General features: G+C 47.2%; 1 protein-coding gene across 1 annotated transcript in view; it reads left to right on the forward strand.

Annotated features, from left to right (window-relative positions):
* MYBPC2 (myosin binding protein C2) overlaps window positions 1–26,182 on the forward strand; it is a 57,829-nt gene that overhangs the window by 29,768 nt on the left and 1,879 nt on the right. The window contains exons 10-27 of the mRNA XM_044444522.1: window positions 553–685; window positions 845–969; window positions 1,109–1,214; window positions 2,493–2,659; window positions 2,763–2,928; window positions 4,057–4,163; window positions 5,904–5,933; window positions 7,164–7,303; window positions 8,053–8,212; window positions 8,314–8,418; window positions 11,085–11,273; window positions 12,809–12,943; window positions 14,412–14,579; window positions 15,953–16,041; window positions 17,561–17,756; window positions 21,097–21,236; window positions 22,982–23,141; window positions 24,382–24,518. Coding sequence (XP_044300457.1) covers window positions 553–685; window positions 845–969; window positions 1,109–1,214; window positions 2,493–2,659; window positions 2,763–2,928; window positions 4,057–4,163; window positions 5,904–5,933; window positions 7,164–7,303; window positions 8,053–8,212; window positions 8,314–8,418; window positions 11,085–11,273; window positions 12,809–12,943; window positions 14,412–14,579; window positions 15,953–16,041; window positions 17,561–17,756; window positions 21,097–21,236; window positions 22,982–23,141; window positions 24,382–24,518 — 2,453 coding nt within the window. The remainder of the gene's footprint in view (window positions 1–552; window positions 686–844; window positions 970–1,108; window positions 1,215–2,492; window positions 2,660–2,762; window positions 2,929–4,056; window positions 4,164–5,903; window positions 5,934–7,163; window positions 7,304–8,052; window positions 8,213–8,313; window positions 8,419–11,084; window positions 11,274–12,808; window positions 12,944–14,411; window positions 14,580–15,952; window positions 16,042–17,560; window positions 17,757–21,096; window positions 21,237–22,981; window positions 23,142–24,381; window positions 24,519–26,182) is intronic.

Consider the following 26,182-nt stretch of genomic DNA (forward strand, 5'->3'; position numbering starts at 1 on the left):
GGCCTTTCTCCAGCCCTTCTCCAGATATAGTTCATCTTTAAGATGCTACAGAACTGCTTTTGTACACTTTTCCTACACTTTCGATTTTGTGCTGAGGGGCAGACAGCCATCACCCAAGCACTCCATCAGACTGCTGTGGCAGAGGTGTTTAAATGAAGATTTCTTGGAATTTCTCCTAAACTGAGAATTGAGGTTCCACAGCTTAGAACAGGGAGGGACTGTGGATAAAGCAGGAGGAAGGAAAAGAAAGTGTATAGGCATGGACAGAGCTGGCCTTACCATGTGACGTGGTTACGTTGGCAGCAGATGCTGAGAAGTGGTAGCAAGGTACCCCCTAAACTAGTCTGCCACCTTCAAGCTGGGCGGATGATGCCATCCTAGAATACCACTGTTACAAAAAGATGCAGCTAAGAAGGCTGTTGGCATTTGTACATAGAATGGGAGCGGGGCACCATCTTTTCTGCCTCAGGTAGCAAAATATCTGGAGCTGGCCATGAGTAGAGAGTGAAAACAAATGTTTCAGGTTCTCACCCTTTGCCATACTTTTTGTAGCCTTCATTAAAAAACTGGACCCTGCCTATCAAGTGGACAAGGGCCAGAAAATCAAGATGTGGGTGGAACTGAGTGACCCAGACCTGAAGATCAAATGGTTGAAGAATGGGCAAGTGATCAAGCCCAGTGGCAAGTGAGTCTGCGAAGCCAAGGACGCCCGGATGGTGTTCTACAAGATCAGAATTCCGGTGGAGGGCAGCGGCATGGGAGAGCTGTGATGGAGGTACGTGGTTACCTCTGGATCCATCTCACTTTGGCTCAGTTGCATTTGCTTCTTCCTGCTTGTGAATAGGTACATCTTTGAGAATGTGGGCAAGAAGCGCATCCTGACCATCACCAAGACAACACTGGCTGATGATGCAGCCTATGAATGTGTGGCTGGGGATGAAAGAACTTCCACAGAGGTCTTTGTTAAAGGTGAGGAGAGCGAGCAGCACAGCACGGCCAAGCAAGATGGCAGGGTTAGCAAGATGCAGTGGCATCCTTGAGGGTGGGCAGAGGGGGTTGGGAAGGGTGCCTGAGCAAGGTCCCTGCTATGCTCTCTGTTTGCCCCTAGAACCACCCGTCCTGGTTGTGAGTGGCCTGGATGATCAGCAGGTTTTTGTGGGAGACAGGGTGGAGATGGCCGTCGAAGTATCTGAGGAAGGAGCCCAAGTCATATGGTGAGTTCTTGTCCATTCTTACCCTCCTTTCCCTCTCCTTTCCCTCTCCTGTGGATCAGCCATCCACACCTGCACTCTTGGTTGCTATGGAGATACTGCTTGAAACTTCAACACATGTGTTGCTTGCAAAAGGTCCCAAGTTCAGTCCATACTATGTCTAACTCAAAGGATAAAGATCTAGGCTGAGACCCCAGGGAGCAGCTAGCAGTCAGTGCGTCAACAATAGCAGGCCAGATTGTGACACTGAAACATAGAAAGGTAGAAACAGAGCGAGTCAGAAGGGGTCTCCCGGGCCATCTAGTCTGACCCCTGGCTCCAGCCAACTCCGCTCATGACATGGTAAAGCCATTTCCTACACTCCTCTTAATTGATCTTTCCTATATAGTATTTGGTTTCTTCTGTGAAGAGATACTGAAAATGCAGACAATAGTGCCTCTCTGTTGTGAGACAAGTTTTCCATTGCTACCATTTCTCTTCTGACTTTCTTACCTGGCTCCAAATTCGGGGTGGATCTTTGTCCTCATGCTTCAGGAGGGCTAAAGGATGGCAAGCATTTGGCATGTTTGAACAGTTTGGCATCTTGAAAAACAAGCTGTTGGATATTTGGGGGGCTGGAACATTAATCTGGGAAGGACAGCCAGCCACTCAACACTCCCTACAACTAGCTGAGGAGGGAGTTGCCTTGGTGATTGCCACAAGGGCCAACTAATCAGATCTCTGCCCAACTTGCTTCCATTGAAGGCAGGAAGAATGTGTTGCTCTTGAGCTTGGTTCTCTTAGGAAGGAGGTAGGTCTGTCTAAAAAGGAGGGGGTGTGGATCCGCAGAAAGCTCACTGCTCAAGATAAGTACCTTTGTATACAACCAGAGGGGATTTACTTGTGTAAAATGCTTGCATTGTGTACTTCCTTTAGAAAGATCAGAACTGCTTACATAGGGTTCTCACTGCTCTCTGTTCCAGTATTAATAAAGTCCATGCCCACCAGCTGAAACACTAGATATTCTTGGATCAATCAATGGGAATGAATTGACCCAGTTCTTGTCCAGAGGGCTTACTGTTGTCTCTACAGGATGTCATCCTTCTGTCTTACATCTTTTATATGAGATTAAAAATGATCATGGGAGACACAATTGTTTACTATCGACATATTCTATGTGGAAGTCTCATAACCTGCCCATTGTGATACTGTGAAGACTTGTCTTCTGCCCCAAGTGCATCATTGATATCCCGCTGTCTTTGTTTAATCTCCAACTTGGCCTCTTCTCCTCTCTGCCTCCAGGTCAAAGGATGGTGTAGAGCTGACCCGTGAGGAGACTTTCAAGTACCGCTTCAAGAAGGATGGGAAAAAGCACATCCTCATCATCAATGAAGCCACCAAAGAGGACACTGGGCGCTATCAGATTGTTACCACCGGTGGCCAATCAGAAGGGCACCTCCTGGTTGAAGGTGTGTGGGAACTGGTAGACCAGAGGGTAGAAGGGTTCCACTCTGGATTTTCCCAGGGGGATGTTGCAGGATCAGACCTCTCCGTCTCTTTCTCGCTACACAGAAAAACAGCTTGAGGTCGTTCAGGGCCTTGCTGATCTTACTGTCAAAGCCACTGAGCAGGCTGTCTTCAAGTGTGAAGTGTCCGATGAGAAGGTGACTGGCAAATGGTACAAGAATGGAGTCGAGGTCCGGCCTAGCAAACGCATTACCATGTCTCACAACGGCAGGTGAGTGCAAAGGGAGGACAGTGCTGCGCTTAGGCCAAGGGCTATATATGTGGGAAATGTGTGAATCTGGGTCTTCATTGACTCCTCCCAATATGTACGGCCGAATGACCTAAAATCCCGGTTGTGTGATACATGGCATTGGGAAGTATTGGGCTGCCTAGGAAGTGCTGACATGGGTACAGTATGGTATTTCCATTAGGAAATCCAGTGTCAAAGCTTTGATTGGCTTTAGATCTCATTTGATGACCTTGAGCAAATCACCATGTTTCTTTTTGTTTGTTTTTTTCAAAAAAAGAACCACAACAGTAGCAGCATATTAAACAGTCAAATTATGCCACCATTTCCTCTTCTTGTATCAACAGTTGTTGTTGTTGTTATTGTTGTTAGTCGTGAAGTCGTGTCTGACCCATCGCGACCCCATGGACAACACTCCTCCAGGCCTTCCTGTCCTCCACCATCCCCCGGAGTCCACCCAAGCTCACACCCACTGCCCTAGTGACTCCATCCAGCCACCTCATCCTGTGCCGTCCCCTTCTTCTTTTGCCATCTATTGTTCCCAGCATTAGGCTCTTCTCCAGGGAGTCCTTCCTTCTCATTAGCTGGCCAAAGTATTTTGAGCTTCATCTTCAGGATCTGGCCTTCTAAAGAGCAGTCAGGGTTGATCTCCTCTAGGACTGACCGGTTTGATCGCCTTGCAGTCCAAGGGACCTGCAGGAGTCTCCTCCAGCCCCACAATTCAAATATCAACAGAAATAAGCCGCAAATCATTGTAATATGTTGATTGTTCCAAAAGGTTTAAATCACTTCAGACTTAGCCTAAAGCCCTTCCTCCATAGCTTGCTGTAATAATCCGGGCTATTTATTTAGGTCCAAATCCTGTAGCATGATTAGACATGCAAACATCCCACAGGCCCCAGCATGGCTGCCTAGGAAGTGCTGATAATTGGGGAATTTTTTTTGTGCATAAACATCCATGGGATTATACCCTCATAATGACAAAATCCCATAACTTAACATGCCACTCTCTGATTCTAAGGATATACAAACCACCACCTGTCTGTTTAGAAGTGGAAAACCATGTCATTAAATACATTTTAAATTAAATTGAATGTTTCCATTTTTGTGTAGGTTCCACAAGCTGGTCATTGATGATGTGAGACCTGAGGATGAAGGAGACTATACCTTTATCCCTGATGGATATGCTCTTTCACTCTCTGCCAAACTCAACTTCCTAGGTGAGTGCCTGTAAGCCACCAGCAGGCATGACTCAATGACAGGAGGGTTACCCTAGCAAGACAACGAAGCTCCGGAGCCGCATAAGGCAAGACAGGAGCTGCAGGGCCCCTTGGGTGGTCACAGGCTCTCATTCTTCCTGTCTGGATTTAGGCCTGAAGGACCAAGGGAAAGTGAGGGTGGGCTCATGGAGGGTAAGCTGTAAGCATGCAAACCCCATTTGTGACTTTGCACTACAGAATGACTGGTCACAGGGTTTTCTTGTTAAGGCATCCGCTTTAGCACCCAGTTACTAAAGCTTGTCTTCAGCACTGGTGACTGTATCACTTGTATCAATTGAACACTGTGGTTCTGCCCATCCTGGTCCAGAAACAGATGGAAAGATGCTTGAAATATGATCCTGTTTTTTCCTGGTTCCTTCCACACATGCCTTGTCCTCTTGGGGTAGATCTACATTCAAGGGGACTGTTTTTGGAAACGCGTGTGATGTTTCAGCCTATGCGTGCTTCCGTTTATGTAATCAAAATGGCACCAAAATTGCCCATGTGCAGACTCTGCCATTAGGCAGGATGAGGCAGCCGTCTCAGGTAGTGGATGCTGAAGGACGGGAGTGTGGCAAGTGTTAGAATGAAGCTGCTGCTTTCAGGTGTGGTGGAAGATGCTGCCCATTTGCCAGAGTCAGAGTAGGATTCAACACTGGTCCGTGTCTGTACATGGAATGGGGAGAGCCACCACTTTGTCATTTGTGACAAAGAGCCAGTGGAGAGCCAGTGTGGTGTATTTATTTATATATTTATTTATTCAATTTATCTCCTGCCTTTTTCCTGCAAAGGGCTCAAGGCAGCTTGCCTCATTCTCCTCCTCCATCTCATCCCCACAACAACAACCCTGTGAGGTAGGTTGGGCTGTAGTGGTTGAGAGCGTGGGACTGGGACTCAGATGATCCGGGTTCTAGTCCCCGCTCAGCCATGGAGCCAACTGGGTGACTCTGGGCCAGTCACAGACTCTCAGCCCAACCTGCCTCACAGGGTTGTTGTTATTGTGGGATAAGATGGAGGAGGAGAATGATGTAAGCTGCCTTGAGCCTTTTGCAGGAAAAAGGCAGGAGATAAATCGAAAAATAAATAAATACAATTTGCCTCTGGCAGCCAAATGCCTGGTGCCATTGATTTTTCCTTTTACCTGAGACAGGGAAATCTCTTGGCCCCGAGGTGAAGAGTTCAGTAGGTTTGATGGAACCTGGAAAATTTCTGGAGTACAAAAGCTATTTATAAGAACTAAAGAAATTAAGAACTAAAGAACTTTCCCTGCCCACACAAAGCAGCACTGAGAAGATTTGCAATGACAAAAGAAAAGTGGAAAGCTTGGTGGGGGCAGGAATGGAGTGGCTGGGATCCTGAACAGAGGCTCTCTGCACTGCAACACTTGCTTGCAGGTCTTGCTTGCATGATCTGTAAGCAATTGGTCTAGACATCTACAATGTGTTATATTTTTATTTTTTTAATTTTGCTAATGGAAGCCTAGACTGAAAAGCTTTCACTCTACCTGCAGAAACTAGAAATCTGTTCCATGATGGTCTCACGGGCTTGAATTATATTTCTCAGGGACTCTTTTTAGGGGGAAAGTCATCACATCATAATTTATATAGTGGCATGAAAGAGAGAAAGCATGTAACATATCATCAAATACTGCTCACTGCTGTTTCTCTCACCCCTTTTCTCTGTGTTCTCTCCCACTTCTAGAAATCAAGATCGAATATGTTCCCAAACAAGGTGAGTGGATTCTACCATCCTTTGGGGGGAATGGTGGGTTTAGAAAAGCCAGAAGATTCTCTCAGTGTATTCTGAGAAAGCAAGATGTGGTGCTGTGAGTGACAGAGCTCCCCCCAACACACACACACACACACACACACACACACACACACCCTGTGCTAAGAGCACTGCCAAAGGAAGATCACAGTACCAGAGCTGTCAGATGTAGCCCATTAGCTGCATGTTGGACTTGGCCTAAATCCTTGCTCAGCCCACAGACTTGGCCTTAGCAAGTCCCTCTGATTAGAAGACTCTCTTCTACTTGGAATGGTGCCAGCATTGGGGGTTGTTTACTTTAGAGAAAAGGGAGAACATGATAAAGGTGTATAAATGGATGCATGGTGTGGGAAGAGATGGACAGAGAGAAATTTTTCTCCCGCACACACAATATTAGAACCCATGGTCATCTGATGCAGCTGAGCAGTGAGAGATACAAGGTAGAGGAAAGGAAGTAGCTTTGTTCCAAGTTAATCCGCAAAACCCATTGGCACAGTGATGGCCACCAACTTGAACAAAAGGGATTAGACAGAATCACAGATGGAATGGCTGTCAGTGGCTGCTGGGCATAATGTTTGTTAGATCAGAGGCAGCATGGCATGGGACACTAGCAGCTGGGAGAGAACAGCAGGAGCTGCTATTTCCCTCTTGTCCTGCTGGCAGCCTCCCTGGAGTAGCCTCCTTTTGGCCACCATGGGAAACAGGATGCTGGGCAAGAAAGACCTTTGGTCTGATCCAAGAGGCCTCTTGCTATGTATCATCCCCTAACTCCTTGTCTGTAAAATGGAAATAATATCTCCTGGGAGGAATGGGTCTTGCGTGTTTTGAAGTTGATCGTGAAATGAAATCCTCTCCGGTCCCACTGAGGCAGGCAACTCCATCGCTGCTGTGGGGAAGCTCGGTAGATAGTTAGGAGATGCTCCTATGGGGTCTCCTGTATTTCCATCAAAAAAGTGGAAGAGGCCACAATTCATCTCAGAAGAAGTGAATCTTCTCCTCAAGAGATGGGATGAAATAATAATTCACTTGGCAAGGAAAATATACAGGAGAGAGTTCTGATCAGTTGGTTTCTATCTGTAGTTCTTGCTCACTGAGTTGGGGGCAATAAATGTACCATGCCAGGGATCTTCAACAAATACAAGGAGGAAAAGGGTATCTCTATTTTTATTGTATTGTCATTTTTAATTTCTCCAGAGCCCCCCAAGATCCATTTGGACTGCTCAGGAAAGACAAATGAAAACACCATTGTGGTGGTGGCTGGGAACAAGCTGCGCCTGGATGTGAACATCACTGGGGAACCAGCACCTGTGGCCACTTGGATGAGGGGTGATGTGGTACGTAGTGCTGGGAGAGGATGGAGGATGAGAAGATTTTTGGGTTCAGGGCTTAAGTTTCTGTCTCTGGGGTGGGCTTTAGCAGAGGCAGTCCACTCGTGGCCTTCCAGATGTTCTGGGTATGGCCTACAGCCCCCATGAAGCATTGATGTTGGTTGATGTGAGTTATAAGTGAAAACATCTAGAGGGTGACAATTGGCCTAACCCAACCTTTATTGTGCAATATGGTGCTTCCATACAAGACTTTCTTTGTGTCATCAACCTGCATCATTTACAGAATTTTATATGGGGTCTGGGTGCTGTCATCATCTACTCGTTTCCTCCCATATTTCCCCATTGCTTTTTCAATCTTTTTCTTACTGCAAAAAGCCCATTAAGGAAGAAAAGATGAAATAGCTGCACAATGCCTTTTGATTGGAAGCACTAGGAACCATTAATTGGGAAACAACTGAACTCAGAAGGGCTAAAGCAGATAATAGATCTCTTTCATTGTTACATAAAACCCCTCCAGTCATTCCAAAACCCTCAGTAAGGGTTAGTTTGTCTAGATCCAACTCCCAGTCTTTTGTAAAGTAACACTTTATATCCCAGCATCATGTAGGCAGAGTCCTGGTTTTGCCTTTCACATAAATGTGAATCTTTTCAGGATGCTGGAGAAACCACTGGTGCTGAATTGCTGGACTCCTCATACTTTTAGCTCACTTTTGGCTTTGCAAATCTGAACGGGCTATTTCTCCCTCTTCTTTCAGATCTTTGCAGAGAAGGAGGGGCGAGTTCGTATAGAAGAAAGGAAGGAGCTGAGCAGCTTTGTGATTGAGAGTGCTGAGCGCTCTGATGAAGGGAGTTACACCATCAAGGTGACCAACCCGGTGGGTGAAGATGTAGCCACCCTCCACATCAAGGTTGTGGGTGAGTAGTGAAGCTATGAAGGGGATCCAAGACGTGGTCTGGTAGTCCTGGCTGGCCCAGCATTCCCCATCTCTGACTCTGTCGCGCTTTGTCTTACGCAGATGTTCCTGATCCTCCCGAGGCTGTGCGCATCACGTCAGTGGGAGAGGACTGGGCCATTCTGGAGTGGGAGCCACCAAAATACGATGGAGGCATGCCTGTCACTGGTGAGTGCTAAACTGGTTCAGATTATTATTATTAGTTTTATTTCCATACCATCCAATGACTGAAGTTGTCTGGGTAATGTACAATAGATTATAATAATATAATATAATATAATATAATATAATATAATATAATATAATATAATAATATAAATTTACAGTTAAAACATCAATAATTTAAAACCAAATCTTAACAGTGTAAACCATTAAAACAGGTTCATACAGCTATTTATTTATTTATATATAACATTTCTATGCCGCACCCATCATTGAAGCCTCGGGGCAGCTCACAAAGAAAATAAATAAACAAAGAATAGAATAACATTAAAAATTTGGAGTATCTCGGCCATCATTTAAAACCACAAAATAAAACAACTGATTAACAATTAAAATATTGTTTAAACAAAACGAAACTTTGTAAAGCAGCTGACAGTATCCATCTCCTCACGTGCTCTTTCAAACTGTTAAGGGTTGTGATGTAGAGAACAGTCTTAGTGTAGCACCAAGTGGAGAGATCATTACGTAATTTGGGGCTACCACAGAGAAGGCCCTCCTTGTTGCTACCAGCTGAATTACCCTTGGAGGTAGTTGGAGGAAGGCCCTGGGTGTCGATTGTTGTGTCTGGGTGGATTGGCGTTGAGAGAAGCGTTCCATCAAGTACTGTGGCACACAAGCCATATAAAGCTTTGGAGGTTAAAATCAGAATCTTGAATTGGGCTCAGAAGTGTGTGGGCAGCCTGTGCAAGTGGAGCAGAACCCGTATTCTGTGCTTTGACCTTCCCATGATCAGCCCGGCTGCAATATTTTGCATAAGCTATAGCTTTTGAACAGTCTTCAAGGGCAGTGGCTGATCTCAGAAATGACCAGAGCATCGATGGCTAAAGGAGGCGATCCCTCTTCAGGTTGGGACATGGCTGGGGTGTTAGAAGGCGCTTTGTGCCCCTGAGACCACCTGAGCCTCAGGTGACAAAGATGCCTCAAGGAACACCCCCCACCCCACCCCCAGCTATAAACCTGCTCTTTCCTGGGGAGAAGTTGTGTCATCAGCATCCTGACAGTCCAGAATTCTGGATGATCCCACCCACTGGTTTTACGTACAGGTGAAATGGCATGGGGCAGCAGGGGGTGGGGGGTGGGGGCAAGGAACTGCATGCAGGAGGAGCTGCAGAGCCATGCAATATTCCCCAGCACCAGCCAGATGTCATCTGAGCCTCAAGTTCACCAAATATACCCCTAATTGTGAGCCCTTCCTGTAATTCCTCTTTACCAGATTGCAGGAGGGGATGTGGGAGAAGGACTGAATGCTACCATATGTGATTGGAATGTGGGCGTTTATATGAATTTTCAAGGAGCATGTTCAGGGAATGCAGTATTATTAATCACGTGTGCATTGACTTAATTGATAAGCAAGACTAGCACTGAGAACAGAGGGGCAACTGAGGAAAGTCACAATCAAATAATCCAAATACCCCTGATGATTCTTTTTAACCATAACTACTGGTTTGATAATACCTACTTCCTTTTGATTATTTCTGACTCATTTTATGATGAATTTTTGAGAACAAAAATACTTCAGAAAGCGACTCTACTAGATTGGTGCACTTGAGATTGCTGCAATGGGTGTTCTGTTTGTTTTCTCCATCCCAGTTTTTCCTGGTCTTGGAAAAGGGTCCTGCCTCAGTGGTGGGAGAACGTATGATTTGCATGTAGAAGGTCCCTGGCTCAGTTCTGGGGTTGTCTAAGTAAAAGCAAGAGGTAACAGCAGGGCTAGGAAGAGCTGGGAAGGGCCTCAGCCTCAGATGCTGGACACTTGCTTCTAGCTAGAGCAGAGCAACAGGCTGATCTGGTAGAAGAGGCAGCTTCCCATGTTCCACAACAAGTTGAAAAGAAGGAGAGGGCTCAACCCTCAGTGGAAGATCACATGTTCTGCATGCAGAAGGTCCCTGGTTTCATCCTTGGCATCTCCAGATAAGGCTAGGAAAGAAATGCATCCTCCCAGGGCCGCAAGCTCCCACTGGGCTGCGCGTGTGACATCACTGCCCTTGCCCACCTGCTTTAAACATTTTTTCCATTTGACATGGCGAAGGATTGCGTAGAGCCACTTCTCGAGTGTCGTGGGTGCCACTGCTACGCGTACCTTGGCGCTCTTTCAAAATCCGTGCTCCTGACATGTCTGGTGCTGAGTAACACTCTCCTTAAATAACCGAAGATGTCTGAGTGGTTCATAAGAGTTAAGGCCAGGAAACGTAGCAACATGCTGAAACAGAATGTAAAACTTTCTAGTTTAAAACAGTAGTATAAAATGTGTAAAAAATAAACAAGCATGTCAGTGTGTTCTGCTGTGGTTGTTTCCTCTGAGCTTGAAACTTTGCCAGCCCTCCTTGTCAGTTTCACAGCTCTGTATCCTTATCTGTTTCACAACTCTGTTATCTTACATGATGCAGGATTTATAGCTGTTCTTCTCAAACACATCTGTGTCCTGTGCATGAGTGGAGATTGTGCTCATTAGGGTATGGCTAAAACAACCTGGCATTCCATGTTCACGTGGACACCGTTGACTGATTCACAATACAATCCCAGCAAAAGCCCATTAGATGGCCAGGATGACAGAAACAAGCTGGGCGGTTATAACTTTCTTCCATTAACCGTATTTTTCCTTTGTGAGCCAGGATATCTGATGGAGCGCAAGAAGAAGGGAAGCATGCGCTGGATGAAGTTGAATTTTGATGTATTCACCGAGACAACCTATGAGTCCACCAAAATGATTGAGGGGGTGCTCTATGAGATGCGCGTCTTCGCAGTCAATGCCATCGGAATCTCTCAGCCCAGCCACAATACCAAGCCCTTCATGCCTATCGGTGAGTGAGTGGGCATGATGAAGGCGAAGAATGAGGCTGAGCGAAAATGAGGGTAAAAAGGGCGGAATTTCTCCTACTTTGTCTGCTGTTACGTGTCATCAAGTTGCCTTTGACTTACGGTGACCTTACGAATGATTGACCTTCAGCCTGTCCTGTCCTTGGCAGTCCTGCTCAGCTCCAGGTGGTGACTTCCTTTATGGAATGGACCCATCTCATATTTGGTCTTCTCTGTCTTCTTCCGTCTTCAATTTTCCCTAGCCTTATTGTCTTCTGCAGCAAGTCTTGCCTTTTCAAGGTGTATGCAAAGCATGGCAGCCTTACTTTCATCATTTTTGCTTCCAGGGAAAGTTCTGGCTTGATTTGATCTAGGATCCGCTTGCTCACCTTTCCTTCACTCCAGGGTATTCACAAAGCTCTCCTTCAGCACCATGTTTCAGATGCATCCATTTTCTTCCTGTCAGCTTTCTTCACTGTCTGGCTTTCACAAGCACTCTCTCCATTGCTTGCATTGCAGAGGCTTAGTGGAGCCGGAGCGCACAGGGACACAGCGCTAGCCCTATTTTATTGGCAGGAAGGGTGACAACATTTGCCACCAGCCCACAGACTTCCTTCTTCCCTCCAAGATTGCTTGCTTGTCTCACAAAGGCTGGGGAAAATGAAATTTCCCAGCAATACTCACATTGTTCCCTGTGTTCATGCACAAAATTTGGGGGTGCCTTGAAAAGCTTGGCAAAAGTTTTGATCCTGGTGGAGATCAAAACTGCCATAATTGGTGTGCTGCTTTGTTGCCTGGATTTTTTAAATTTAGTTGTTTTATGTATTTCTAGGCCACTTTCAGGCAAGGAGTCCTCCCAAGATAATTTGCAATAAAATAAAAACTGATTTGGTAATAAAGTTGCAAACATTCATAAAAACAGTAAACACCAACATAAGACAAAACCTACAACACAACTGCAGCTATAATTTGTGGATGCTACCTAAAGGATGTGGCTATGGGAGGTGTCATGACGAGTGCCTGCACTTTAAAGTTTACTGCTATACCTTGGCTTCTGTGTAGTTAGTACAAAACAGCAACCAAAGCAGGTGTCCTGGAGCCTACCTTTTACACATTCTGGTTAAAACGTATTTATTCGCCCATCGTTTTCATTGTTGAATAGTGCGTGGCTTTTATAGTGGTTTTTATTATATGATTATTGGTTGCTGTGGATCAATTGCTCTTGTGTTGGTACTATTACTATTATTTATTTGGTTGATGCAGTTTATTATATTTATTTTTTATTATGCATATGTTTTAATTTTATGCTTTTGCAGGTTTTTGCTGTGCACTGTTCTGAGAGTGTTCACTAAAGTTTTATAAAAACTTTAAATACATAAGTAAACCAAAGGAAAAGCAGGATCTGGAGAAGGGCTGTGCAGGCCAGGACTGGCATTAGGCTCACACTGGCGTTTGTGAGATTGCCAAGGCGGGCATGGGGAAGCCGTGCCTTTACGTATCTGTGTCATCCCTCTGCCTCACTCTCTCAATTTGACTCCAGCCCCCACCAGCGAACCGCTGCACCTCACCTTGGAGGACGTGACGGACACCACGGCCACGCTGAAGTGGCGTCCCCCGGACCGGATTGGCGCCGGGGGCATTGACGGCTACCTCATCGAGTACTGCAAGGAAGGAAGTGAGTCACTGCAACCGGGAGGGGAAGCCAGGTGGGCGGGTGGTTTGTGTGAAATCGCCTGCTATTGGTCTCTCCGTCTTTGCACTCAGTTAAAGCATGGTCCCTCGATGTTCTGTAGCCAAACTCTGATGAGACCTTCTTCCTCCTGAAGGACTGAAAACCACACATCAGCCCTCGGTGCACTAGCACACCAGCTGGGGCGACCTCCGTTTCCCTTTTGCTTCTTTCACTAGGTCACCACAGTCTGCCCTTTCACGCCTGATCACAGCTTATCTTGGACGCTAAGCAGGGTCAGGCCTGGTTGGAATCTGGATGGGGGACTTCAATGTTGTGAACCACCCAGAGAGCTTTGGCTATGGGTGGTATAGAAATATAATTAATAATAATAATAATTTTCTTAGCCATGCATATGGATGGCCGAGAAGTTGCCATTTCCATCACCCTGTCCCATATCCTTCCCTAGGGCTGTAACAAGCCCCACAGAGGACCAGGCCATCTTACTTGTGGTTTCCCCATAGCTATGACCTTAGCAAAACTGTAGCCTTGTCACCTTGTGCATCTTTGACCCTTAACCTTTGAACCTGGGTCTACCTGTCCTTTCCTGTCAGTGACTCAGGCCAGAGTAGCCTGTTCTCTTTTCCACCCTGGTTTTCGCAAGTGTTTTCACTCATGGAGATGAGGCCTGCGACGTAGTTACAATCTTCATTTGGCATTCTGGTAGCCTCATGTGGCTTGAACCTTGGTCCAGGGCTGGAAGATTACATATACAGTAAAACCTTGGATTGCGATCATAATTCGTTCTGGAAACATGCTTGTAATCCAAAGCACTTTGGATATACATCAAAGCGAATTTCCCCATAGGGTTCAGTGTAAACAAGATTAATCCATTCTGTAATTATTATTTTTTAATCACAAAAATTTGAAGTGGGCGCGCTCGCAGGGGGAGGCAGGTGCACTCGGGGGGGGAGGTGGGTGCGATTGCAGGCACACTGGGGGGGGGGGGGGCGGGTGTGCTCGGGAGGGGGGAGACGATGCTGTACTCACACCCGCAGCGAGAGAGAGAAAAACTGGCACTCAGTTGTGACATGACGCTTGGGAGGCAAAGCGCGTGTAATACTCGTACTGCAAGACATTGCTCATTTATCAAGTTAAAATTTAGAAAAACTTTTTGCTCATCTTGCAAAACACTCGCAGACCAAGTTCCTCGCAACCCAAGGTTTTGCTGCACGTGGGCTGTTCTGAAATAATTTCAAGAGGGTGACCTTTGTATAGGAGTGGAGAGATTATAGCATGTCTTGCCCTTGTTCGCCTCTGCTGGTGAACCATGATCTCCTGCCTGGTCACTCCCTCCGGACACCCCCTCCTCCCAAGCCCCAGTTGCTTCTGCAGGACAAAGAGTCTCAGACACCCTGCTTGCCACCGGCTGTTGGCTGTCCCTTAACTCTGTGCTCTCTGCCCTCTTTCCAAGCTGATGAATGGATACCTTGCAACACAGAGCTGGTGGAGCGCTGTGGCTTTACCGCCAAGGGACTTCCGACAGGCGAGAAGCTTTTCTTCCGGGTCATTGCGGTCAACATTGCGGGCAAGAGTCAACCAGCCACGTTTGCACAGCCCGTCACCATCCGAGAGATTGTTGGTTAGTTGTCTGGGGCCTCTTGAGTTGCAAAGCCAAGCCACTGGTATCTCTGCTCTGTTCTCTGGACCTCCCTGATGAGGGCTGGTAGCTCCATGTCAGTGGGGAGGTGTATACACTCCAGGCTTTAGTCTGAACTATTAAGGAGCCATCTGTGGTGCTGAACCTTACCTCTAATATTGACGTAGCATCACAGATAGCTCCTTAAAAGTTCAGACTGAAGTTCAGGATGTTGCAGGTGCAGAAAATGGACTTTACCCATTGAACAGAAATGTTGAATTGTAAGTTGGTGGGAGAAATGTGTCCCTCATGGAGTCCAGCCCCCAAGGAGGGCCCTACTAGAGGGCCCTACCCCTTTGCCTATGAATGAGAATTTTTGGGGTGTTTTACTGGCTTTTGTGGTTTTTCTGCATGATAAAAGGTGGAAATGCTTCTTCTGAGGCCTAGTTATCTTCATGGAGAAGTATAAGCTAAAATATGCTGTGGGTTTTGTTATGTTTTGTGTGGGATTTTGGCCTTGTTTCCTTTGCCTTTGACTCCGCTAGATTTTACCTTTAGCCTGACCTGCAACTGGAATACCCCCAGCTCACAAACAAGCTTCTCTGAAATTAAATTCAGGCTGCCATTAGAATGGGGCTCCTGAGAACCCAAATCAAACTTGAATTTTACTTTTGGGATGAAAAAGGTTCAATATGCCTTCTGTGGAGGCATTCGGCTTCATTCCTCCAGTTATTAAACTCCCTGGTAGTCAGGCTGAAAACACACCAGTGATCTAGAACACCTTGGACTGGGCTTTGGTAGGTGGGTTGAATGTAGGTGGCCAGCTGGTCAGATCTTCTCTCCTCCTGCCCACACCATCCGTCCTCACATATTTTTATCCTGTTTTTCTGGATTCTGCCCCCCGCTGCCACCTTATCTTTCCCCGTCTTTGTCCCCAGCCCCCTGCAGGGATCAAACCTTCTGAAATAAAATTCTGGCAAGTCTTGTAATTTAAACTCTAGAACCCTAAACTGGGAAGGACTGGTCTTTGTGCCTTTGGGCATCATCTCCTAAGCATTACCATCAAAGGTAATGTTTAGGATGCCTTTTCCAACCTCTTCCCTTTCCCAGCATCCTCAGGTGCTCAGCACACACTTCCTGGTTCCCTTCTGAAAGCCGCTGTTAGAGCAGAAGGGTCATGATGTCAAGGAGGGGTTAGGCAGTGCTCAGAGATTCTGGAAAATCTAGTTTGAAATACTTGGAGGTAAGGCACCCCTTTCATAAACCCATGGCACTTGTGGCTCCCTTCACCTTGGCCTCTCATCCCAACTCCCATTCCAGCGTCTTCCAGTATTTTTCCAAGCCCCTTCCACTTGTTCTCTCTTTTCTCCACACAGAACAGCCCAAGATCCGTCTGCCTCGCCACCTCCGACAGACATACATCAGGAAAGTTGGAGAGCAAATCAACTTGGTGATCCCATTCCATGTGAGCACTCAAATTGAAAGTAAACCTCCCAGCTTTGGCGTATGCAAGTAGTGGGTGACTCCTGGAGGACCGTTGACGGCTTCTGGAATACCAAGCGGTCAACAGAGCTTAGTGGCATGTGATGGAGGGGCAGGGATGGGTGCTCCAGTGGGATGTTGTGCAGCCCACAGGAGTCATAACTCAGGGGCTGGAGCCAGCCTTACTAAGCAGAAACTACTGCATATTAGCAGGCAACTAGGCTGTACGATCTCAGATCTGTGGGCTAAATCTGGCCTAAATGGAGTATACCTGCAGTCTTCTGGGGTTCTCAAGGTGCCATACTCCTTCCCTAACTGATGATTGACTTCTGATTTCCTGACTTTTGCATGTTCATCTCGCCGTTCTAAAATTTTGAAAGTCCTCTCCTAAGCCTTATTTGTTGTAAAAGCCTTAAGCTCAAATAGGTTGTCCTTTGTGCTATTTTGACCTTTCCCTTTTTGCCTTTGTTCCAAACTATTTAATGTTCACCCATCCCTAGAATCTGGCTTCCAGGAGCTTCTCTGAAATGGAATTTCCCCCAAGGCTGAAAGAGGTTGAACATTCCTGATTTGACTCAGGGTGGTCAACAACACCACTAATATTGCCCACTTGCCATTGCTGAGTTCTATTGCCATTTTTTTCAGTTTATGAACACACATATCTTATTTGTATAAACTAAAGGCTGAAGGGCTATAGGAAGCCAGGAGGGCACGGTTCCTCAAACTATGGCCCATGGGCTGGATCCGGCCTGCCATACTCCTTTATCCGGCCCACCTCAGAGGTTTTGGACTTGCCTCACTTGCACCCGCTCGTGCGAAGATCATTTTGGACTCACTCGGAGAACTCCCTGCGAAACCCTCAGCTCTGGTGGTAGATGACACTTCTGCGAATCAAAATGTGCCAGTGCGGCATCCTTGTGAGACCATGTGTCACTCCACCATGATTCCCCCTTCCAAGCTATGCAAGACCAAAGCTCTGCCCAGGTTTGGCACTGTCTGTGCCCGCCACCTGCTCTGGTTCTGCCACTGTTAGCTGAGCACCCTGATTGGTTATTCACATGCATCAAAGGCCTTCCATAGGAAAAGGGTTGGCAGGCAAAAGGTAGCATTGCAGTGCTGCAAAGTAAAGCCATCCAGGCCCTACCTGAGGACTCAGCTGGTGAAAACACCCAGACATGGTCTAGAGCGCTACCCGCTGGATTGGTGGTGGACACAGGGCATGGCTCAAGCAAAGCCAGGGTGGCGTAGTGGTGAAGAGCTGGGACGAGGACTCAGGCGATCCGGGTTCGAGTCCCCGCTCGGCCATGGAGCCAACTGGGTGTCCTGGGGCCAGTCACAGACTCTCAGCCCAACCTACCTCACAGGGTTGCTGTTGTGGGGATAAGACGGAGGAGGAGAATGAGGTAAGCTGCCTTGAGCCCTTTGTAGGAAAAAGGCAGGATATAAATCAGAAAAAAAAAAAAAGCCCTGGCACTGATGCCAAGCTTTTTTTCCTGCTCCAGGGTAAACCCCGTCCTGTAGTCACCTGGTTGAAGGATGGGAAGCCTCTGGATTCCAGTGAAATCCATGTCCGCACCTCAGACATAGACACCATTCTGTTCATCCGCAAGGCCGAACGACATCATTCGGGTGTCTATGAGCTGTCAGTGCAGATTGAGAACATGGTGGACAAAGCTGACCTCAAGATCCGTGTTGTGGGTAAGGACTTCCCTCCCCCTCAGGATTAAATTATTGCCCCAGCAAATTTACTTTTAAATGCCCCCTGCACACTCATATGAAAGGGTTAGAGCAGGAGAATCAAAGTGAGGGGGGGTTGTGTAGAGAAGGACAGTGAGTCTCATGTTTCCCTTGTGAGATGTCCCCTTTCTGTACAGGAATAAGGCATTACCGAGATAAAATAGCAGAGATAATGGAGGGAAGACCTCTGATTTCAGGAAAGGTGATTCATTATGTCAAGGCATACAGCACGCTACTGTCTGCCTCTTCTTTCTGTGCTAAGAAACTTGCCTGGCCTTAGCGCAGCCGCGTCACTGCTTTCATCTCCCCTCTCTAGTGCTGCCATGCCTGCCGCTCATCTATCACATTCAGCCTCCCAAACAAACTCTTAGTGTTCTCCGAGACACTTAATCCACTCATACAAAGCCCACCCTAGGAGGATCCAGACACACCCCCTTCGAAATCTCTTGAGTGTCAAAACACGCTCACCCCAACACACGCGCTGCTCTTGGTCTGCTGCTCCAGTTACACGTGGGTGGGTGGGTGGGTGGGTGGGGGCGAGTTGGGAGGAATATTGAGATCAGGGCAGGGGGCAGGAGGTATCCCGATGTGCTGATAGATCTCTGGTGATCTGCAGTCGATCAGCAAGGGTTGCAGCAACAAAACAAACTCCCCTGCCCCCACTGCCCTAAATTATACTGCTGAAATGAAGAGAGCTTGGAGAGCAAAGCAGGAATTTTTCTGTGTAAACACTGTGAGCTTCAGTTAATTCTGGTGTTCTGAACGCATTCCTGGACTCACTGCTCTTTAATTGAAAGAGTGCAATCTGCTGCGTGTTTAGAAAGGAAAAAAAAGTCCCACAATTCCCTGAAATTCTGGCTGAGGAATGCTGGAAGATGTAGGACTTTTTCCTGTCCTACATTTGCATAGAATTGTGCTATAAACATCTTCTGCACCAGTGTCAATTGGCGGATCATCTTGCTAAAAAAAGGAGAGATCCGGCAAGCCTTGAAAACTGCTGGCCCTTGTTTTAAGGATATCTACAAACACGCCACCTACTTAAGCCAAATGACGCTCTGGGCACCTCCATAGCCTTCTAAAAATGGTCCCTAAGAGGACCGTCGCAAAACGTAGAGCAGTGTCCCCACTCTGGCCTTGGCCCAGTCCTGCCCATGCTGTCATTTCACAATCATTGCCTCTTCCTCAATGCATGCATGTTCTTCAACCCTAGCCTCCTTATCTTCCCTTCCCTGCACTGCCACTTCAGTACATTTGCCCCTCTCCTCTTTCTGACCTGGCAGCAGCATAAGCTTTGCTTTGGAGGAACATCTCCTTCAATCACAAGCATAGGCGCGCCCAGATGCATGGGAATGTAGAAACCAGCCTCGCACCGAGCTGGACTGCTGAGCCATCTAGTTCAGTGGGGTCTCCTCTGGATCCGGACAATCTCAAGATCGCTGCCATGTGACGGAAAGCCATTGTGGCGTTGTGCACAGAGTACCAGGCCCTAGTTGCCACTTCGCCACGAAGCCCACTCACTGGGTCTCAGTCTAACGTACTTTACAGGGATGCTGTTCAGATAAAAAGGGGGAAAAGGAGGAAGAAGACCATGCAAGCTACTTTGGACTTCTTTCAGGAGGGAAAAAAGTGGGATATAAATGTAATATTTATTCCTCTGGAGGAAAGAGGAGCCTGGAGCTTCCCAGGTGTGGTCAGTCCAACTCCCATCATGCCTGACTGTTTGCCTGATAGCAGTTGGGTCCAGTCAGCTGGGGGGGGGGGGGCGCAGATTCCCATTGTGCTCTAACAGGTGATGCCAGGAATTGAACCCGGGTCCACCTGCTGTTGAGCTACCATGGCCCTTTCCTCCCCATGCCACAGCTCCCAGTTCCAGGAGGAGGACCACACAGGGCAGGGCGAAGGAAGCAGCTGTGGGGACAGGTGTTCAGAGCCTTCTGCTGGGATCGGGGAATGGGAAGAATTCTGCCTGTCGGGGACTGAGGAACAGCCTGGCAACTGAGGACGAATGGCTGGGCTCTGCCCCACAGCTCTTCCCCTCTCGCCTTGCCACAGCTGCTAAATTGCTAAGAAGATTTAATCCAGCCCTGCTGTGCCAGCCTCCTCTCCCCGTGGGAACCATAAACGCTCCATGCTCCCAGGCACGGGGAAGACGGGGGATTGGCATCGGCCTGACACAGCCTTCTGCTGGTTGGGCCTCTGGGATGCTGGCCATGAGGCCAGACGTGCTTCCTTGGCTTGCCTCCTCCCTTGGTCCCCGAGGGGCTCTTGCCTCGGCACTGGCCTCCTGCCCTCCTCCCCTTGCTCTGTGCCTGGTACCCCTTCCTCTGCCTCCAGCTCTCCCGATTGTCTGTTCCCTTTTTTCACCAGTTCCCACCCTTCCCCCATATAAGTAGGAGCGATCAGATTCCACCCCTCTATATTTAAGCTTCCTTGATGGGTGAAGCCAGTTGTCCCCCGACATCACCACACTGCCAGCACTCCCAAAAAGACGCCCGCCCTCCCATCTCCCGAGACACATGTTCTGATCATCCGCCTCTAATTCCAATTTGGCGGGCGGCATGTTTGAAGTGAAGTTTGGCGTCTGCTGAGAGCCTTCTGGTAATCTGCCTTTGAAAGAGGAGTGAGCTTCAGAAGCTGCTGCCCTCAGCCTTCTCCTCCGTGCCTCCCAACGCCCATAACGCCACTGGACAGGGCAGCCATTTCCACTCCCACCCTCAGCGCACGGGCACAGATATTTGCTCCCTGTATCTGGTTGGAACTCGGGGTGATGTGCACGAGGGGCTGGGGACAGGGAAACCTCAGTCATTTCCTCAACCATCCACTCTCCCAGCTTAGCAGGCAATGGCAGATGCTGTAAGGTAGGGGAGGGCAACCTACAGCCTCACAGATGGCCCTCAGCCTCATTTCAGAGGTCCTCTGCAAACAACTATTCAGAGCCTGGCAAGATCAGTCCTGAAATCTGTCCTTCCTGCAGTACTACTGGGTAGAGAGGGAGAGGGACACACACGTGGAGAGAAGTGGGTGGTGGGATGAGAGAATGGGCAACAGAGAGAGAGAGAGAGAGAGAGGGAGAGAGGAGGGGTGGCAGAAAGAAAGAGGGTGACGGGTGACAGAAGAGAGACCCTGTGAATAGAACAAGGTGCCTTATCCTGCCCATTATCGGGTGTCAGTGTTTCCCCGTCATGCTCCAGAGATCCTACTATATTCGTGGTAACCTTGGGATACATCATTGGCTTAATGGACACCTCTCGGCTTTCCATAGTGATGCAGCCCTTTCTTTGCTCTCTCCTGTTCTTTGTAGAGAAGCCAGGCCCAGCACACAATGTGATGGTGAAGGAGGTGTGGGGCTTCAATGCCTTGGTAGAGTGGGAGCCTCCCAAGGATAATGGGAATTCAGAGATCACTGGCTACGCCATCCAAAAAGCTGACAAGAAGACCATGGTAAGGCAATGCCTTTTCCCTGCCAGCCAGTCTAGGAACGCCTCGAGACATTCCTGACCTTGCTGAGCAAGTGCATTGAGAATGGGAGATGCAGGAGACTGACTGGGCGTGATGGACATCTTATGCTGGTGCTAGGCCAGCCACACTGGTTTCTCGTCTCTTCCTAGTCCAGGTTCAAAGGGCTGGTGTTGTCCTTTAAAGCTCTTCACAGGTTAAGACAGTGTACTCGACAGACCTTGTCCTTCTGTTTCTACCCACGTGTATATTAAGTTTTTCAGTGTGGAGGGCCCGCTCCTGTCATCTGAGGGGAGGTGGCTAGCAGAGAAAGGGCCTTCTTGGTGGTGGCACTCTTGGGAGGGTCACCTTGACAGCTGTGTGCTTCTTTTGGCACAGAGCTCACAGTTTTCTTTAATTGCAGTTGACTGGATGTTCTGTGCTTATTTTATATGTGTGTGCGTGTCTTGTATGGGTAGAGATAGAGATTTACATTTAAAATGTTTGATCCTGTCTGTGTGTGTGCGTGTGCGCGTGCGCGTGCGCATGTACAGTGTTTTGGGAGCATAATTAGAGATTGGTATTTAAAAATTGAAAGTAGACAAGGAGATGTTCAAGATGGAGACAGAAGCTCACCTTTTCCTGTGAGATTCCTGTGAGTGACCCTGATTTAGTCTGTACTGATAGAAGAGGACTGTTCCCTGAGACTCCCCAGAAAAGCACTTCCCTATCACTTTGTCAGCAATTTTCTTTTGTTAAAACCTAATTTAGATAAAGCTGGATGATCAGGAAGTTGTTCTAAGCCTGCAGCAAAAGCAGATGGAACAGCATTAATAGATGGCTTGAGGACTTGGAGTAATTTTCTTTCCAGAAAGAAAACTCAAAAAGAGTGTCCTTTTCCAGTGTGTATCATCTTGAATTTTATTCATTTATTTATTAAGGCTGCGATCTTATGGTCCTCAAGAGGGTGTTCCAGGGGCCATAAGGTATAATGGATCTCTTGGTCTTCCTTTCCTCTTTTGCCCAATTTGCATGATCACAGGGTGATTAGCAAGCCACAGTTAATAACCCTATGCAGGATGGCTAATCTGCATAATTACCCCCATCAGGCAAAGCTTCTTGTGTCATCAGAACCTGGAGAAGGTGGCTTTTTGTTGTGGTTAACAAACCACCCAGAACCCACGACCAGCTGTAGGGTTTGTGGGTTGGCTTCTTAACCACCCCGACAAGCCACCCATGCCAGGTTCAGATATCACAAGAAGCTGTGGCAGACAGGACTTGGATCAGCAGTCTGGTGCCAGTGGGCTGAAATGCTCATTGGATCCAGTTCAGTCTTTCTTCTCTTGAACAATGAGTGCAGGGGCAGGGGAGGAGGTCTGCCCTCCCTACAAAACACAGTCAGCCAACCAGTCCTTGTTGGGGGCCTCCTGCCCATTCTGCTGAATTTGGCCCTGGACATCTGCCCCAAGCTCCTACCCTGATGGCACCACTGATGGAGACTTGGCAGCTGGGACTGGGGACCCAGCCACTAAATGTCTGAGAATGAAGGAGTGATCATTAGGGTTGCATTGCACATGTATTCACATAATGTGCAGTTTGCCTCATATCACATCATATATTCACTCCACCACTGTAGCCCCTTCCAGAACAGTGAGATATATTTAAAGGCAAGATCATTCCCAAGCTTAGCCCTGCCCAAGCAGAGCCTCCATTCTTTCTCTCACCATACTTGTCCCTGCTTTCTCTGCCAGGAGTGGTTCACCGTCTATGAGCACAACCGCCTCACACGCTGCACGGTGTCTGACCTCATCATGGGTAACGAATACTACTTCCGCGTCTACAGTGAGAACATCTGTGGGCTCAGCGAGACCCCAGGAGTCTCCAAAAACACTGCAAACATTCAGAAATCAGGTACATGCATCCGTCACCGGAGGGAGACCCGGGATCATGCTGTGTGTTGACAGAGCAGCAGGACCGGAGGGCTGGCAATGGTGGTGGTTAGCCAAAGGACCTGGGGGGTATTCCAAACCCAAAGAGGAGCAGATTTTTTGGAGGGGGAGCCACAGCAGAGACGATATGGAAGGGTGAGTGAGGGCAGGGGTGTGCTATTTGGTGAGGTGTGATGTGGGACACTGGGAATGGGGCCTAGTGGGGCAAAACAGGATGTTCGTATAGAAGTCACCAAAAGTCCATGTAGAAGACGGCATTCCAGTGTTTTCTTGAGAAGGAGAACCTAGTGAGCTATACCTTAGGCAGAAAAAAATGACTGGTATCTTAGACCCCTGAGTTATTTGGGATGTGTGAGGAATGGAAGATTTGTGAATTCCAGTATGAACGGACTTGATCTGTAACTCCTGGACTAATTTTGGATGGAATCCGTTATCTATCAAATATGTATTTCCTGAATGTTTTTCCCAGCTTGAGCAAACTGTCAAAGTACAAATAAAAACATGTATTTAGGAGAGAAATAGTGTTAGAAATGTATGTTTAAAAAAAACTTGTTTGTTTATTTAAAGTGGAGCTGGGCAGCACGTGGCCAGCATACCACCCCCAGTGTGGTATCTAATTTCCAATGGAGTATTAACAAAAAATATTTGAGTTAGTGGTCGATAGCACTAAAGGGAGCAATTTTAGCTTTTTCAGAAGCTAAGTTTGACCCATATAGCATTCTGTAGCTCTTACAGAGCAGGCATGCTATATGGGTCAAATTTAGCTGCAAAATATGTTATATGAGTCCTATTTAGTGCTCTGCAGTGTTAATAAGGACTGCAGATATATTCTGAATGCCCTACCCAGCAAGAATATATCCTACAAGAGAGGTAGCTGTAGGGGAAAATGAAGTATCATTGGAGCACACCTTATAGCCATTGAGAAAGAGTTTGATAAAGATTATGCTACTGAGTAGTGGCAAGGTGAACCTCACGTAAACACATATTTAAGTGTGATTTTTTAAAAAGACAACAATCCCATATGATTGTCAAAATGAGACAGAATGGGTAGAAAGTGACACTGGCCAGAAATAGGCCAACAGTGCAATCTTCTACATGCCTACTCAAAAGCAATTCCATTATCTTTGATGGGACTTCCTCCCAGGATGTAGGATTTCAGCCTGCTTCACCTGACCACCTGTCTTGTCTCTTTTCCCTATCAGGGATAATCTATAAAAAGATGAACTACCAAGAACATGACTTCAGCATGGCTCCCATTTTCCTGACACCACTGGTGGACCGGACAGTGGTAGCTGGATACACCACTGCCCTGAACTGTGCAGTGAGGGGGCACCCTAAAGTAAGCACCAAATGGGGAGATAAAAGGGCAAGCCATTGGGGCATTGAGGGAGGCTGGATGGGAAGACGGGAGGGGTGCGAGGTAGGAGCAGTGAGGTCGAGGAGGAGGAGGAGGAGGAGATGGGTGGTAGGACAGGGAGGAGTGGACAGGCTGTGAGGGAGCTTTCACACTTCTTTGGTTGTAAGCAGAGAGCCAGTGTGGTGTAGTGGTTAAGAATGCAGGACTGCTACTCAGGAGATTTGGGTTCTAGCCTCTACATAGCCACAGGTGACTTTGGGCCGGTCACAGACTCTCAGCCCAACCTACCTCTCAGGTTTGCTGATGAAAGGATAAGATTGAGAGGAGGAGCAGAATTAAGCACCTCTTTGAATTATTTGGAAGGAAAAAGGGTGGGATATAAATATAATAAATAAGCAAGAAAGCAAGCTTGAGGGATTGGAGCCCAAGAATGGTCTCACAGGGGCCTTAGGCTTAGACCAGGGAGCTTCTCTAAAACTGAGCTCAGCTCTCATACTGAAATATGTTCCCCACTTTTGCCGCAGCAGCTCTGTTTAGCTGTCCTGGCTAAGGAGCCCTGAGCAGCTTATCCTACATGAATTCATCTAAGCCACTTTGGAAGTAATCCAGGCCATGGTCCCGACCTCCAAATGTGTGGGGCAAGAGCTCCCAACATCCTTCAGGAGTCGTACTCCAAAAACCAAATCAGAGAGGGCAAACAGTTGCTGACCACCACATAAAAGCACTAAATGTGCAATTACTATAATGTACAATTTATTATACAGTATGAAAATATACAAAAGCAACACTGGCTGGTCTGTTTACAAAATTGTGAGAAAAATACAATAAAACCAGTGGGTTGGCCAAGGCAGGCAACAGTCGCTAATTATCATTTACTGGATAACATGGGCACGAAAATGGGAAACAGTTGATAACCACAATGCAGAATAAAAACAACTGGCTATTTTGGGCTTAAAAAAAAATCTTAAATGTTTTCAAACAGAGAAAAAAATCTGTATTACTTATGACCAAATTTTATGGGCTCCTTTACCAGATGTCCATCTTCTACGAATTTTGCAATTATGAATGGTTCTTTGTTCTGTATTATGAAAGTTCAATCCAGTTTTATTGTAATTTCATCTTGCTTTTTGTGCAGTACATATTGGCCGGTTAGTGCTGCTTTTGTACATTTTCCCCTTTTATATATTATTCTTAGCATTCTTATGAGGCATTTTAGTCTTCGACATTTGGAAGGCACCAGGTTGTGAAAGACTGATGTACGAGCACCGGACACCAGCTCGCTTTGTGGCAGCCGATTCCCAAAAATTAATCGCACACCACGTGAAGAATTAGGGCCCTGCTACCTTAATTCTATTGCCAGTGGGATGTGTTGTTTCCTGGTTGAGTTGAAATATGAATTGTTTCTGGATTTTGAGTGTTGGCAGAACACTTGGAAGCCAGCTTTGGGGATTCTGTCAGAGTCTGTGGGTGGCAAACTTTCCTTTTAACTTATACAATTAGGTATGAATTTCCCATTCCAAAGCTGAAAGGTTCAGGAAACTAAGATCAGGGTTTGGGGTTTTGTGCACCCACTTTTAGTTGAAATGGTGCTGGTTCTGGTGCATGCTGGGGGATCCAATTCACAGTTTGCTCCTGGATTAGAATGG

This window comes from Varanus komodoensis, unplaced genomic scaffold, assembly GCF_004798865.1.
Source record: "Varanus komodoensis strain SLA01 unplaced genomic scaffold, ASM479886v1 scaffold45, whole genome shotgun sequence".
Taxonomy (NCBI): Eukaryota; Metazoa; Chordata; class Lepidosauria; order Squamata; family Varanidae; genus Varanus; species Varanus komodoensis.